The sequence below is a fragment of the Prosopis cineraria genome, unplaced genomic scaffold (assembly GCF_029017545.1).
Source record: "Prosopis cineraria cultivar Desert tree isolate PC_DT_omini unplaced genomic scaffold, ASM2901754v1 PC5, whole genome shotgun sequence".
Taxonomy (NCBI): domain Eukaryota; kingdom Viridiplantae; phylum Streptophyta; class Magnoliopsida; order Fabales; family Fabaceae; genus Prosopis; species Prosopis cineraria.
Genome location: NW_026555336.1, coordinates 37,533,801 through 37,548,609, shown reverse-complemented (window position 1 = coordinate 37,548,609; position 14,809 = coordinate 37,533,801). Strand labels below are relative to the sequence as shown.

Here is a 14,809-nt window from a genome sequence, read left to right as displayed (position 1 = left end):
ATATTCCATTGATTCTCCAATGTGGAGGATATCGCCATAATCTCTGGTTTTTCATCACATCGTTTTCTTCACTACAAATTTTCCTCTTATTGCTTCCATATTGACCTTTCTACTTCCCCATTATTGTTCATCCATCATTTTCTTGCTATTACACGTGTCTTTCTAAGTTCGCTTACTGTTTATCCATGGTGTTTGCTTGCTGAGTTTGAATTTCGTCATTGTAAATAACTAACACACATGTCTGACTATTTCACCATTAAATAAAAGATAAAATTATGTGTGTATATTGCAAGTAATAATTATGTATTGTAATTATAATCATATATATTTAACAATAATAATTATATATTTATAATTACATGTTAAGAACATTCATAACTATATTTTATTAAAAAAAATTTTAATAAGATATGGATAAAGTTGTTTATATAAAATTATTTTTTCTCTCCTCTCCTCCTCTAAAACCAAACAAAGCCTAAGAATATAAAATGATTTGTTCTTGATTGATTGATACGCTCCTAAACACAAGAGCATCTTGTTTTATTAAAATAGATAAATTAATTAATTAAAGGTTTGGTTTGGTATGAGATATTGGAATACACCCAAATGAGTGTAGTACAATAAGTTCACTTTTTGAGTTGAATGCTGATTTCTGCAACTGGAATTGTTAATTTAATTACAAGGCGATATGCAATACTGCATGCATGCCTGTTCTAGACTTAAATTCAAAACACGGAAGATTGACAAAATCCTAAAACATAATTAAAAAAAAAACAGTAAATTTTTTATTTGATTTCTTTTATGTAATTTATTGTTGGCCTTCTTAACAATTACGTAAAAATATCCTCGCTAAACGCCTAAACCTTGAGTTTTATGCGTGAGTCTGAAAGACCCATTGTTCTCGATTTTTGTATGCCATATTGCAGTTGATTCTATATATTTATATATAAAATATAAAATATAAAGTAAATGGTTCTGGGTCTATGAATTGAAAATATTGAACAAAGAATGCAGAAAATGGCATGCGATGAGTCTGAGTCAAGTCAGAGGAGAGTGACAAATAGGTCCAAGGACCAGTTAATTTAAATGAAGTCTTAAGTATTAAATTTTAAGAATTTTAAAATTTGGCTCTCAATTTTATAAATTTATTATGATAAATTTATAATTTATTTTTAAATTTTAATATAGTTGAAGAATAAATAAATTTATTTTCCTGTTAAATTTTGCAACACATGTTATAAATTCATCATAATGAAGTTATAAAATTGAGAATTGAATTTATAAATTTCTAAAATTTAACACTCAATATTTAATTTAAATTAATTAATCCCGTTGAAATATTCTCCCATAAAGTCAACCTTGCAGGTTTCAATTTTTTTTAATGATTGCATGATGTTATTTTATAATTAATAGGACGAGAAGCAGTTTTGAAGTATGATTTATGAAAGCTTGTGAGGTGAGAATATCGTAAACAAGAAAATAAATAAATAGTAATAATAGTAATAGGAGACACATATATAAAAAGAAATTTATGTGTAATAAACATAGTGGTTGAGTATGATTTTCATTAAACAAGGGGTTGGAATTTTACGAACAGGAAAAATTACGAGGAGAGAATTACCCCAATTGAATGAATAGTACTCAAAATTAATGCGATGATACTAAATATCAAATGAATGAAGGGAATGGATAAGGCAAAAATGGTGGCGGATGGAACCAAAACTAAACGCTACAAAACTGTGAGTCAAACTGCCAACAAAGCAAAAGTCCATTTGAATTTGACCTTTCGGGAGCACAAGTATAATATGCTATGCTATCTACTTCTTTTTGCTTTGACCACTTTGGTCACCTTGGAAGGTCCATGGGTAAATGTAAGAAAGGAGCACAATCTCGTTGGCTCTATTAGCTTAAATCCCACAAAACTTGAAAGTGGATTCCTGGTCATACACTTTTATTTTCTTGTTTCTCGTTGACAGATTTCTCAATGATATTGGGTTTTAGCCGTGTTGACCTCATTGGCCACCGGAAAATTATCAATTGATGAATTAATTTGTTGTGAAAGCACTTGCTCCTTTTTGAAGTGCATTTCTATTGCAAATATTTGAAAATTAACTCAACTCATGCTTTTATTTTTTTTATTTTTTGTGTGTTTTTTTTTTTACCACAAACACAAGACATTGTTAGCTGTCGCCAGCCTTTTTGACAAGTAGAAGCTTATAAGACGCTGATCCAAGGATGACAAGACAAGACTTGCTTCTCTTCTTATAAAAATACATTTGAATGCAATTCAGTATTTATAATTTTTTAATTCAATAAACTATAAGAACTGAGTTGTATTAAATTAAGATCCAAGAATTAAATCAGTTGAGAAAAAATTTAGACTGAGTTATTTTTTAAAAAAAGTTATCGCATTGTTCATCAGTTTCATTAATTTATACGGCTTGCTTGCCGAATATAATGATTTTACCACGTCTACGTTCAAATCCAGAATTCATTACTTAACTAAATTTCACACGTCCTTGAGTTTGAGGTGTGTCAACTATATCATCATTACTGCAGTTTGGATCTTGAAGAGATCAAGTGAAGAGAAAGAAAATCACCAGGGTTATTCATTGAGATAATTGATGCATTATCAATCTAAAATAATTCAAATTATTAATCAATATTGAAATTATATTCTTAAAAATACAAACTCTAATTAAGTAGCAGTCCTCCGTAGGGAGAACATCTTTTGATTTTGATGCTTATCTTTAATATGGCTCTTCCAGTTATGATTTAAAATTTTTTATATTTTAATAAATACAGAATTTAAAATAAATGTATTCTATAACTGTCACTCTTCAAAGAAAATAAATTTATCATTGAAAAAGTTATAGATTAAGAATTTTAAATGTAGACCATCAAAATTATATTTTTAATTGCAGACCATCAACATCAATTTTTTTTTTTTTAAATAAAGGTTTCACATTCAACACGCGCATTGGAGGTAGTGTTTACCATGGCCCGCACCTACGGAGAAAGTTTTAGCGATCTGAATTCTGAAGGAGCAGCGTCGGTGGGGAAGAGTAAGGGAGAAAGAAGCAAGAAGGGCATCGTACGTTGGAGGATTATGTTTCCATGGGTTAGACAACAGAATTTAATGCCGCTCCATATGGCCATGAAGAATCAACTATCGATTTCGCTTCATCCATGACATGGCCCATTGTGAATTTTCCATCCAACTGCGCGCGTGCGTGCGTGCGTGCGTGCGTGTGTTTGTGTATTTATTTTAACACTGCAACGACAGAACCAGCCTTTAATCTAAAACAAAATAAACAAACTTTACACTTATTAAATTAAAATATACATTTAATTTTTTAACTTTATATAACATTTTATTTTAATCCCTTAACTTTATAAAATATTTTTTAAAATTTTTTTAATTTTTTACTTTTATTTCAATAAATTTTTAAATATTAACAAAAAATTCTTAAATATTGACATATTAAGTTTAACTTTTTTAAATAATAGTAATCGATACAAAAAAACTATTTAAAATTGATAATATTAAGGTTATAGGATTAAAAATATATTCCTCCATTTTAAATTATAAAACACTTTTAAATAAAATCTCACATAATAAATTTTATTAAATACATTTAATAACCTTATCTTTTCAAAATAAAAATATAAACTTCCCAAAATACCTATTGTTTAATATATTAAAAAAAAGAATAAAAATTAATTATAGAAAAAAAAGATAAAATTAAAATAAACCTATTTAATGAAACATTAATCTTTTTAAAAAATTTATATTCTAAAACGTCAAATCTTTCACAAAAGTATCTTATAATTTAAGAGGAAAAGAATACTTTACAAAATTAAAAGATCAAATTAAAACCTTATATAAAGTTAAAGAATTAAAACCATACTTTAACCTTAAAAATATTAGTTATAATTTTGAAAATAAAAAAAATCATTTCTACCTTCCTTTGTAATTAATAATCATAATTAATTATTGTTTAAACATTCAAATAACAATAAATAAGGGGTAAAATTAAAGAAAAAAACATTAATTACTCTGACCTTGTCTTATATTTTGGAAGAGAAAACTTTTGAACTTCATCGTATATTAAAAACTGGAATAGTATTCTTAAAATAACAGGATTTTTTTCCTTGGTTTCACTCACAACATATATTTCATTAATTGAAAGAAAAATCCGGATGTCACTATGCTAACCAAAAAGGAAAAAAGAATCAGAGGGAAGGGAGATCGGAGTTATACAACCACAGGAAGGCACATTAAAGTTCCTAGAATTCACTAAACACTGATCTAAAAGTCATAGGTAGGAACATGGGAAAGTGGGGAGACACTGGAGCAGAAGAAAAAGAATATACTGGTCACTTAGCATGTGACTGGAAAATCTCACTTGTTCCCCCTGAAATACATGTAGACTTTCTGCACAAACAAAACAAGAAGACAAACAAAATCATCATGAATATTTGCAAACATGTTTTCTTAACAATATCTAAGCAAATCAAGGTGCTGAGAGTGCAGAAGGCAAATAAACGTCACACTTTAGTATCCTAACAACCTATCAGACAAATACCATTGAAAGAAGACGCTAGTTTGAAACATCCAAACCATCCTTCTAGGGGTACTAAATTGCTCGCTTGAGTAAAATCCAAAGTGCAATTAAGCCTAGAATACAAAATAGAGGTGAAGGTTGCTGCAAGTTATAGTAATTTGTTTCAATCCAGTGTTAATATACGTATGTATTGTTTTTATCCCATAACCCCTTGCGCAACTACGATTCTTCCGACTTCAATTACAGCCTCAGTCCTGAAGAAAATCAACTATAATTGTCAGTATACCATGATAAATTATATTACAGTTCTTCTCCTTTTGCAAACACAGCTAAGATGTATTTCAATACTTGGCAAAGTTTTTAATCTCGATCACAAATAAAGCCTTCATATGGAGTAATAATACCTCAGCACTCTAACCAAAGTGAACAGGTCCTTGCTTGTTTAGTCATAATTCTAAAGCATCTCTCTACGGTTCTAAACACTTGAACCTCTCCTCGACATATGAGTCCATTCATCCAAGTATTTTTTATAACCAGAACATCTGGGCTGAAATCCTAGTTTAAAGCATGCTAACATTTACTTCAGTCCACGTACTTATCTACTCAGTATCCAGGAAAAAAAAAAATATTAGCCTACTATTTAACATCAATGATCTATCAGCCGCAAGTTTCAACCACATCAAGGTATTACTGCCCTAGAGATTGACGAAGAGGCAGAGAGAGGGAGAGGAAGATATACTGATGAAAAATGAGATTACAATATTAACACAATTACCATTTGTCCGAAAACATGAAACAAGATAAAATGGGCAATGCAAAACCAATGCAAATGTTCGGCTCCTCACCTGAACCACCCACAAGCTTAGTAGAGTCTCCAAGCAAAACAAGCCAAATCCAACCAAATAGAATATCTGCAATAATACCGATCAAAATTGACAGAAACAAATGTGAAAGTAAAACCTTATTTCTTTATACGGTACTTACGGTTTTATTATTACTAACTTAACCAAATCAATAGACTATCTATACTCCATATACCAAAAATAGGAAAAATATGATTTTTTTCATTACATCACCCCATTAACTGAATCAATTACTGGTCTTTCACAATCCTAATCCCAACATTATAAGTTACCTTACATTCTATTCAAGGGCCAAGTCACCTGTCTTCTAGAATAGAATGACTGTGCCAGTTCCATAATAGAACAAAGTCAAAATTTGTCCTAACCCCTAATTTTCTGAAGGAAGATTCTAGGATTCTTGCGTTGGTTGATCTCATGTGGTTTAGTGCTGTGATCTTTTTAGGAAACAGATTTAGTGATTCAAGAGTATAGGATTTGTAACCTAGGCATTGATTTATCCATGATGCACAGATATCTGCAAGAATATCAATCAAAATTGGCACAAACAGAAGTGGTGGAACTTATTTTCCATCAGAACTTCAGCATACGATAAAGTAGGGAACTTTTTCTCTGCTTTGCTATATCACAGTTTAATACGAAAAAATATCTTGGAGGTTCTATCAAAAGGCTAACAGCCTTCATGACTTTTCAATTTTAAAACATAAAAGTAATAGCTTATGCTTATTTTGACCAATGTCCCCATTGGTAAGTGCACCTAAGTTGTCTCAGTATAATTTTCAAGATTAACGCATCAGATAGGAACAAGCTTCCCCTCATGTCGTGCAATATCTTTGAACAGCAATAAACATGTAGATAAGATTAGTTCAAATGACGCAACAAATACAACGTACCCCAACGAATACATGGTCTGAGAAGACATCAATTGCGGCAAGAATACCCCTGAAATTTTGAAAGCATTCAATATAAACAGAAAAGGAATATATGCTGCTATAATATGTTACACATAAATAAATAGAAGGGTGCCCATAAGATAATACCACAAAGTGACATTCGAATTCATTTAAATTTTAGCAGCAAATACTTTAAAGTGTTTTTAAAATCAATCAATATTATATATCAAAGTTGCAGCAGTTCCCTTACACCTTAACAAAATTAATTATTAGAATATGGCAGTACCAGCTCATGCAGTCCCATAAGGTGGCATTTCTTAAGTGAACAATTAAGCTGGATACTTCTAATTACCAACGTCCATCATCATAATCCACCAACATGATTTAGGATTTGATCCCACATACCCCCCCCAGGGGGGGGCGGGGATTTTTTTTTTTTTTTTCCTTGGCCTTTTGAGGCATACTTCATTACGAAATTGCAATCAATCAGATTAAGTATTTAACAACTCCCAACTTCAATAGAGCAAACTTGGAAATAGGATTTGTAAATGGTAGAATAGAACTTACGTCAATGACTTTCCATGAAAAACAACCGGAGGAGCAATAGCAGCAAAGACACAAAACGCAATATGCAGCTGCATCATGCCAAGGCAATTAAGAGAAGGATTAATACATTACCCACTCACTAGTTTGCCAGCAATAAGTAATAGATTCACATACCATGTAAATCAGGAAAAACCAACCAAACTTGAATGCACTATCTGTCCTGCATATCAGAAAGAATCATGCCATCAACATGCAGTATTCTTGTTCTATAAGTTAAAGCCACTGCTATACATGCTTTGCATGTTGAATATACACAGACTACTGCGTAAGGCCTTTTCATATTTTTCTTTACAGCTTTACAAGTTTCATCATACATAATGAGTGGTTGTAAATCCATTACTATTCTCTCCACCTGTTACTATAGGGGAAAGAGGTAGCACTAGACAAATAGTAGCCCTAAATCCTTGACGCTTTTACTAAGTTAAAATGATAGTAAAGAAAAGGAAGCAATACTAGAGCAGTGCAGTTTACCTCACGGCATTATAGAGGGGCCTATACCAAAGCACGTACGACATGGGAACTCCAAGTAAAGTGTAGATCACAGCAAGGAAAAAAATTTTAACCCCTGCACATTGTAAAACACTAACCTAAGGATCCAAATCACAACACAAACCAGAGGGTAGCAAGAACCCAAATACAGTAAAAACATTGAGAGGAAGAAAGTAAGCTCACCACCGCCTCTAATCCAACATACAGTCACAGCAACTACATTAAAAACCAGGCAGAGAACAATTCCTGAAACAAATCATTAAATAATCAGTAAAAAGATCAAAATGATAGAAAAATCGTATAGTGGAGTATTATTGAGGAATTTATAACTCTAATATGTAATGAGTGAAAAGTATAAACAAACAGAAGGACCAGAAAAACAAGATGAAATGACAAGGGAAGTTTCGAAGTGGAAAAAACTGTATCATTGGACAGCACAAACGATTATTAAATGGAAAAGGAGAACCTGGAACAATTTATCAGAAATACAGACGCACATTGCAAATGATATGTTACCCAGACAACTAGTTAAAGATAAAATTCAGGGACACGATTCAAACATAATTGCAACTAACAGTTTCATGAACTAGCATATCATTGGCAATGGAAATACTAATTATTAAGTCCCCATACCTAACCAACTTGCAAAGGCCAGATATTGCATCCTTTGAGCATGAGCCGGTATCTCATTGGCAATATCATGATGAATGATTGGGAAAAATGGAGGCCAATTCTTATCATGAGCAGGAACACCAGCTGATAAGCATATTTTGGAAGGAACAGTGAACTAAAATAAGCTATTGACTCAGCAATCAACACAATTTCTGAAAAGCAACAAGACAGTTAATTGAGAATAATTGAGAAGGTTGTGTCATAGTCTTATCAGTAACCTTGAGAAAGAGCTTCTTCTCTCCTTTTTATATCCTGCAGAAACATTTCAAAATAGTCAAGAACTTAGTCTTTTTTTCTTTTTTCTTTTTTTTGGAGCAGCAAGGAAGTAGCTGTATTTAAATGATACCAACATATACAAAGGGAACAGCTGAATGTAAGGAAAAAGACAATGGAGGCAATAGACAATAAAATCAAAAAGATAAAAATGATATAATTATAAACCAAAAAAGAAACTCGCCTTTTCTTTCCTTTTCAGATCTGATTCCCAAGCTGCTAGTTCTTGCTCTTTTTTCCTAGTGTCCTATGAATGCACCGTAAGTTTTTCAAAAAAATAATAATAATAGGGGGGGGGGACGTATAGATCAACCTCACAGGAAAAAAAGAGCCCTCAAAATTCTTCAAATTAGCGAACATAATTACATGTTTGTTATCTAATGGAATATCAACTGTAGCATCATGTCTTTGACCAAAACCCAATGGTTCAGATGCCAGTGGCGGAATACGTGATTTTGATCCAGGAGCAGATGCACCATTCTGCAATATTTTCCCAACAAAAAAACGTAAACCACATACCCTGACCATAAATAGACTAAATTATTCAATGCCAAGGGCTTCCAGAACACAGGAAAGGTGCTTAATACCATACCAAAACCAAACCTTTTTTGCCATTGAAAACGCATCTTATCAAAATTTCAAAAAATAGTAGCAATTCCCTGCCTGAAAATTATAGTAAAGGGTTGCATCATGTTTACTTGAATCGTATGTTCCTGGATAGCCTAATTTGATCAGTAAGCAACTTAACAAAGCTTTACACACTTTTCATCACCCATGTTACTCAAGTGAACAGCATCATTCTATCCTTTTAGGTATTATCATATCACTATTTATTTTAGGGACACACAAGACAGACAGCCATATTTTCTGTTTTAAATTATTGAGGTAAATTCCTGATTTCTATGCACATATTATCTGCACACATGTTTTCTCTTTCTTCTTTTGATAAAGCAGCCAGATTGAAAGGGTAGAAGAAACTATTAACATTGTCTTCATGATTTTTCATTGACTTCCATATCACAGCACACGTTTAGAACGACATCTCTTTTTCAAATTCACCATTAATATTAAAATAATAAAAATTACATATCTAAAATTATAAAATGTTGTAATGGAAACTAGCTATTTATCTCACTCGTCTTAAGATTTTATAAATGTATGGCCATTTTTGAAGGATTTATGACTGATGATTAACATGTCCCTATAAATTTTAAGCTTTTGTCTCTTCCTTTATGCTGTTTTAATACATGTAAAAATCTTAGTTAAGTAAATTGCACTCCATAATTTTATGAAATAGCATCAATTTTACAACAATGCCAGCAAGTCAACGTAAGTTTTGGTACAATAAGTGTAATGTATTCTACCATGATCTGTTCATATCTGCAGAACTAAGCGATGTCCTCTGTTATCCACCTTATAAACTTATCCATTAGTATGAAAACTTGTTTAGATGAAAATTTTGTCTTCCTATGTAGAATGATTGAAGGGAGAAAAAGGAATTGCAACCCCTCCTTTTTTCAATATTTATTTTTTCTGTAGTTTTTTTTTTAAAAAAAAAAATTAGACTGTCAGTGAATCTTTTTAGGGAAAAATACACTGGGGTACCTTGTGGTTTGGCCCAATTCCACTTTTTTACCATGTAGTATAATTCCCTCTTTTAGGAAGGAATGGAAACATGTACAATCAAAAGAATCTATGAGCATCAGGGATTTTGTAAAATAGCAAAAGCTAGAATTTTTTTTTAAAAAAAATTACAAATCAAACGGTATCTTTCCCTTTCTGATGGAATATATAGAAACACATCCCGATTCATAAATATACGATTTCCCTACAAAAAATATCCAACTTTCAATGCTTTGACAGCCAAACTCCTCCGTTGGCAAATTGAAATACCAAATCTGACAATTGACACACGCAACACAATATTTCTTGAGTTTTGCCACTAAAGGGAATCATTAATATTTTTTTTTTTTAACTACAACTATCTAGTATCTGTTATAGCCAACTATTCTAGATTCAAGCATTATAGGATCTAAATAGGAGTAGCTCTTCTATAGTGATTTTTTTTCCATTAATAAGGTTCACAACATCAACTTTATTTAAAAAAATATTAAGTCCATTCCACTTAACCCAACCATTGTTGGCAAATATTGTCCCCAATTCCGCCTTGAAGTACAAATTCCTAATTTAAAAAGTATTGAGTATTGAAATTCCTTCCTCAACTAATGGCAGTTCCAAATTCCAAAGTAGAGTTGGACCAAACCAAAGGATGCCATACCATATTTTATCCTCATTTTAATGAGGAAAGATTTTATGTTGATGCCAATAAATTTCCATGTTTGAGCATCAAATTAGAGACCCAAGTTGGGAAGACTCTGGTTTGACAGTCTAGATCTGCAGTGAATGTGAACTGCATTAGTTAAGGGAACCATTTCTTTCAGCCGCAACAATGGGGAACCCCTAATATTTCGTCCCTCTTTATTACTATCATGTACAAAGTCCCAGTCCATTCCAATTCCTGTAAATATTATCAATGATCAAATTGGAGCAGGATCACCACCATCTGCCCAACCACTGCTCAGTTGAGCAGCAAGGAATCAGTTTAAGCACCCCATAGTGCAGTATGTTCATTCACCCAAAAGGGTGGCTCCGAAAACGCCATAGTTTTGAAATCATATACATTATATTTACTGATCCGATACCTCTAGAACATCTACGTTGAGTTTTCCTTCACGGATTTCTGCAAAATCGGCGCACGCTCTTCCTCAACCATGTACACAGGCAAACAACAGAATGAAATTTTACCAAAGCCAAAGCAAGCGAAGCTCTGAAAATATAGCTATACTTTAACAGATTGAAATCAAAGAACCGGTTACCCAGTGATCTCTATAATTAGAAAAGAACAAAAACCCCGCCATAATTTCTAGCTGAAAGCTTCATAAAGACCAAAAAGCCACTTAGGCACTTCCTTCATGATTCACATACACCATAGAATCCCAACCTCAGTGATTGTAGTCCAGAGAAAATTGGATCTGAGATTTTTTTTTTTGAAAGAAAAAAGTACGTGTACATCAACAATTGGGAGAGAAGGGAGAGAAAAGTTACCGAGAATGGATTAACCTCTTCTTCTTCAAAAGGATTGGGATCGTGGTGGCGATTCATGGTCGTCCCTGGATTTTGCAGAGAAAATGTGCGAAAAGATTGCCAAATTCACCGACTCTAGAAGATATTTATGTTGTGGGGCGCACTGGTTCTCTCTTTGCATTTTTTAGCAAACCGGGATACCGTTTAAGAAGGGTTTAGTTTTTTTATACCCAAGACCCTCTCAAGAGAATTGATTATAAATAAAATAGTTACCAAGAAAAAAAAACAAGTCATATTTTATTTTAACAATAACCTGTTTCGCATTAATTTTTGTATATGATTAATTTTATTAGGAGAGGGTTAAATGTGATTTTTTCTTTTATATATATTAAAAAAAATTAATCATTTAATTCTTATAGTTTTAATCCAATTATAACTCAATCCCTCAACTTTAACTTGTTATAACTCAATCTTTAAAGTTTTGATTCAATTGTAAATCAGTTCTTTAACTTTGTCTTTTGCAATTTAGAACTTTGAAGTTTCAATTTATTAAATATTGATCTCTATATTTTAAAAAATAAAATTATAAAAATTAAAAATATATTAAAATTTTAATATTTATAATATTTATAAATATCAAAAGGGTTTAAAATTTTAAAATATTAGTAATAAATTTTAATCAGATAGAAAACTGAGTTGTTAGACCACTTAGTCTGGTATGGTCATATGAAATTATTTGAATATAATTATAATTGATTAATTATAATAATAAGTATTAAGTTGGTGGAAAAAATATTAAAGGGATATTATCATTTACTACTAGCTTTTAACATTTTTTTATAAATTTTATATTTATAAGTATTTTGTTATTTTAATTAAATTTATCATGTTGAAATAATAAATTGTTGCTATCATAGAGAAAAAAGAAAAAAAAACAAATCAAAGGAAGATAGTTAACTATTGAGACCATTCTCCCAATCATATGAATCAAATATAATCCTATTCAACTTTGGACTCAACTTGAACTAAAACAGACCAGGTTGTCTAATTCAATTATTTCTAGCTGAAAAAGTCAAATCTATAATAATTAAATAATTAATTTTTCTAAAAAAACTGTTTTAGATTTTTAGTTTTAATTAGCATAACAAATTTATTGCTTAGTTATATACTCCTCTTTATATATACATATATATAGTCCTTGATTCAAGAATATTGAAAAATGAAAGATGCAGGTCCATGAGTTAAGCCGGGTCCTTGGAAATAGTCTCAATGAGCAAGTCCTTTCTCTTTTCCACATTAGAAGTTGTACTCGAGATAGCTAGGGGTCAAGAGCGTGATTTGCTCGCATTACTCGAAACGGGTGCCGTTTAATTGATGAGTGCCGAGTGCTGATCCACATGGAAATTGAACCCCGTTTAATAAAGGGGTACCGGCTACCGAAATTGGATAATGCGATTTGCCCTTTGATTTTGCACTGATCTACATGTTAGGTCCTTCAGCCTCTTGCGGATACTTTGTTGCTTTCAGCAGCCTTTCACGGAGTTACCTTCATATTAGATTTTTTAATTCCATTTTCCACCTTGCGATACACTCAACTAGAGTATGCCCTGTGCGATGCACAGGAAAATGTCAGCATGTTTTTTTTAAAAAAAAAAATTAAAAGGATGTTACTGTTGTTTTTATTGTAGGACAAACAGTAACAAAGGATTGTATTTTACAAAAGAAATATTTATTTAGTTACTTAAATAATTTTTAAAACGATTTTCTTAAAATCAAGTTTGGTAAAAGGCCAAAAAACTGAAATTATTATTATTATTATTATTATTATTATGTAACTACTATTATTAATGATGATTGACATGGAAATTAAAACTCGACGTTTTTCTTTGAATGCGAAAACTCAACCATCTTCAAAACGCATGTCTTAATCAGTTAACTATCGAGGACGCTTGCAATGGTTAAGGTTCACGTTCGCTTTCTGGGACAGATAAATGATTTTTTTTTTTTTAAGGCGAGACTAGATCTTATATGTACATGGGTTTTAACCATGATATCGAAAATAGTTGCTGGTAAAAAAAAAAAAAGTGTCGAAAGTAGTTGTTTATTATGGTAAACAGAAAAAGAAAGTTGTTGGTAAAAGTGTGATTTACAAAAAAGGGAAGTCTTTTCTCCGGATCTTAATTAAATTAGTCTTGGGAGAAATGAAGTAAAGAAACATAGATTATTGAAAAATGACTGAAACATGATAGCAATTCTATGTTTTATATATTTTGCAGTTTAGAAATTGGTCTTTTTTCTTTTACCACACGTGGAAGAGGCAATAAGGTTTCAAATCTCACTTCAACACTTCTGGAGAGCCAAATTGCCGAGAATTCTTTAGTATATGTGTCGTTAAGAATAAACAGCAGAATTGCTGTGTGATGTATTGATAAAAACTAACATGTGTTCGAGTAGATTATTCACGTTAAAAAAACGCAAATTTATTAGTTACATGTTAGTTGGTCTATTCTTGATGCATCCCCAAATGATCACGTGAGCACAGATTTTTTTTTTTAATACATATATGCAATAACAATGCAGTCAGGATAGATATTGAGCGTGTATGTGATATATGGATTTAAATCCTCTAAAATTGGGATTGATAAATTTAGATGAAGTTTCCTTTTTTTAGAAGTATTTTCACTCATTTTATTATTTTTTATAAAATATAAAATATAACAATCCTAATTTTAAAGGATTTAAATTCATAATATATTATACACGCACCCACGTATGATGTTTATAGAGCGATCAGATTTTACTTTTATACTGCCTGTATCAGATATCATACATGATTCCATATGTTTCAAATCGTTGTTATTTAAAACAATGCTTCAAATAGTCCTCATCACTTTGACCAATCAACGTTTGGTTATTATGACGCTCTCAGTGTATTTTAATTAATAAATAATGTGGATAAAAAGCGAGATCAACTCTCATGTGTGATGCAATATTAACAAGACGACTGATGAAAAAAAAAGTATACATGTAAATCATAATCATAATTAAAACTATGAGAATACTAGGAAGACTAAATTTACTGTGATTAAACGTGTGATTTTCCTAGTGTCAGAAAAAAATTCCGATTTAACTGACATGTAAAACACTGTGGTGAATGAATATGATATAATTGATAATTGATGGTAAAGAAATTAATATTAGTTCTTCGAGAACGTTGACAATCAGTCAGTGGATGAGTCTAATGGATAAACACAAGTCAGTGGAATGAGGAGTCAGGAGATTAGATTAGCTAGGTTACTGGTAAACTAAATATCACCTGTTCGGCCGAACTACAATGGGATGGCGACGATGACAAGGACGGCAA

At 31.4% G+C, this 14,809-nt stretch overlaps 1 protein-coding gene across 3 annotated transcripts; it reads right to left on the bottom strand.

Annotated features, from left to right (window-relative positions):
- Positions 1-4,159: 4,159 nt before the first annotated feature.
- LOC129311199 (secretory carrier-associated membrane protein 4-like) lies at positions 4,160-11,643 on the bottom strand. 3 transcript variants are annotated; one of them, XM_054953315.1, is made up of 13 exons: positions 11,467-11,598; positions 10,640-10,755; positions 8,728-8,841; positions 8,546-8,608; positions 8,307-8,340; positions 8,050-8,172; positions 7,600-7,662; positions 7,399-7,492; positions 7,042-7,087; positions 6,889-6,956; positions 6,322-6,370; positions 5,414-5,479; positions 4,160-4,438 (listed from the first exon to the last, which is right to left on the bottom strand). In XM_054953315.1, exons 2-13 carry the CDS (start codon positions 10,640-10,642, stop codon positions 4,406-4,408), a joined length of 756 nt encoding a protein of 251 aa, XP_054809290.1. In that variant the 5' UTR covers positions 10,643-10,755; positions 11,467-11,598; the 3' UTR covers positions 4,160-4,405. The 3 variants fall into 3 exon arrangements, with proteins under 3 accessions (XP_054809290.1, XP_054809288.1, XP_054809289.1); XM_054953313.1 differs by lacking the exon at positions 10,640-10,755 and having other exon boundaries at positions 11,467-11,643; XM_054953314.1 differs by lacking the exon at positions 10,640-10,755 and having other exon boundaries at positions 11,482-11,641.
- Positions 11,644-14,809: the final 3,166 nt, after the last annotated feature.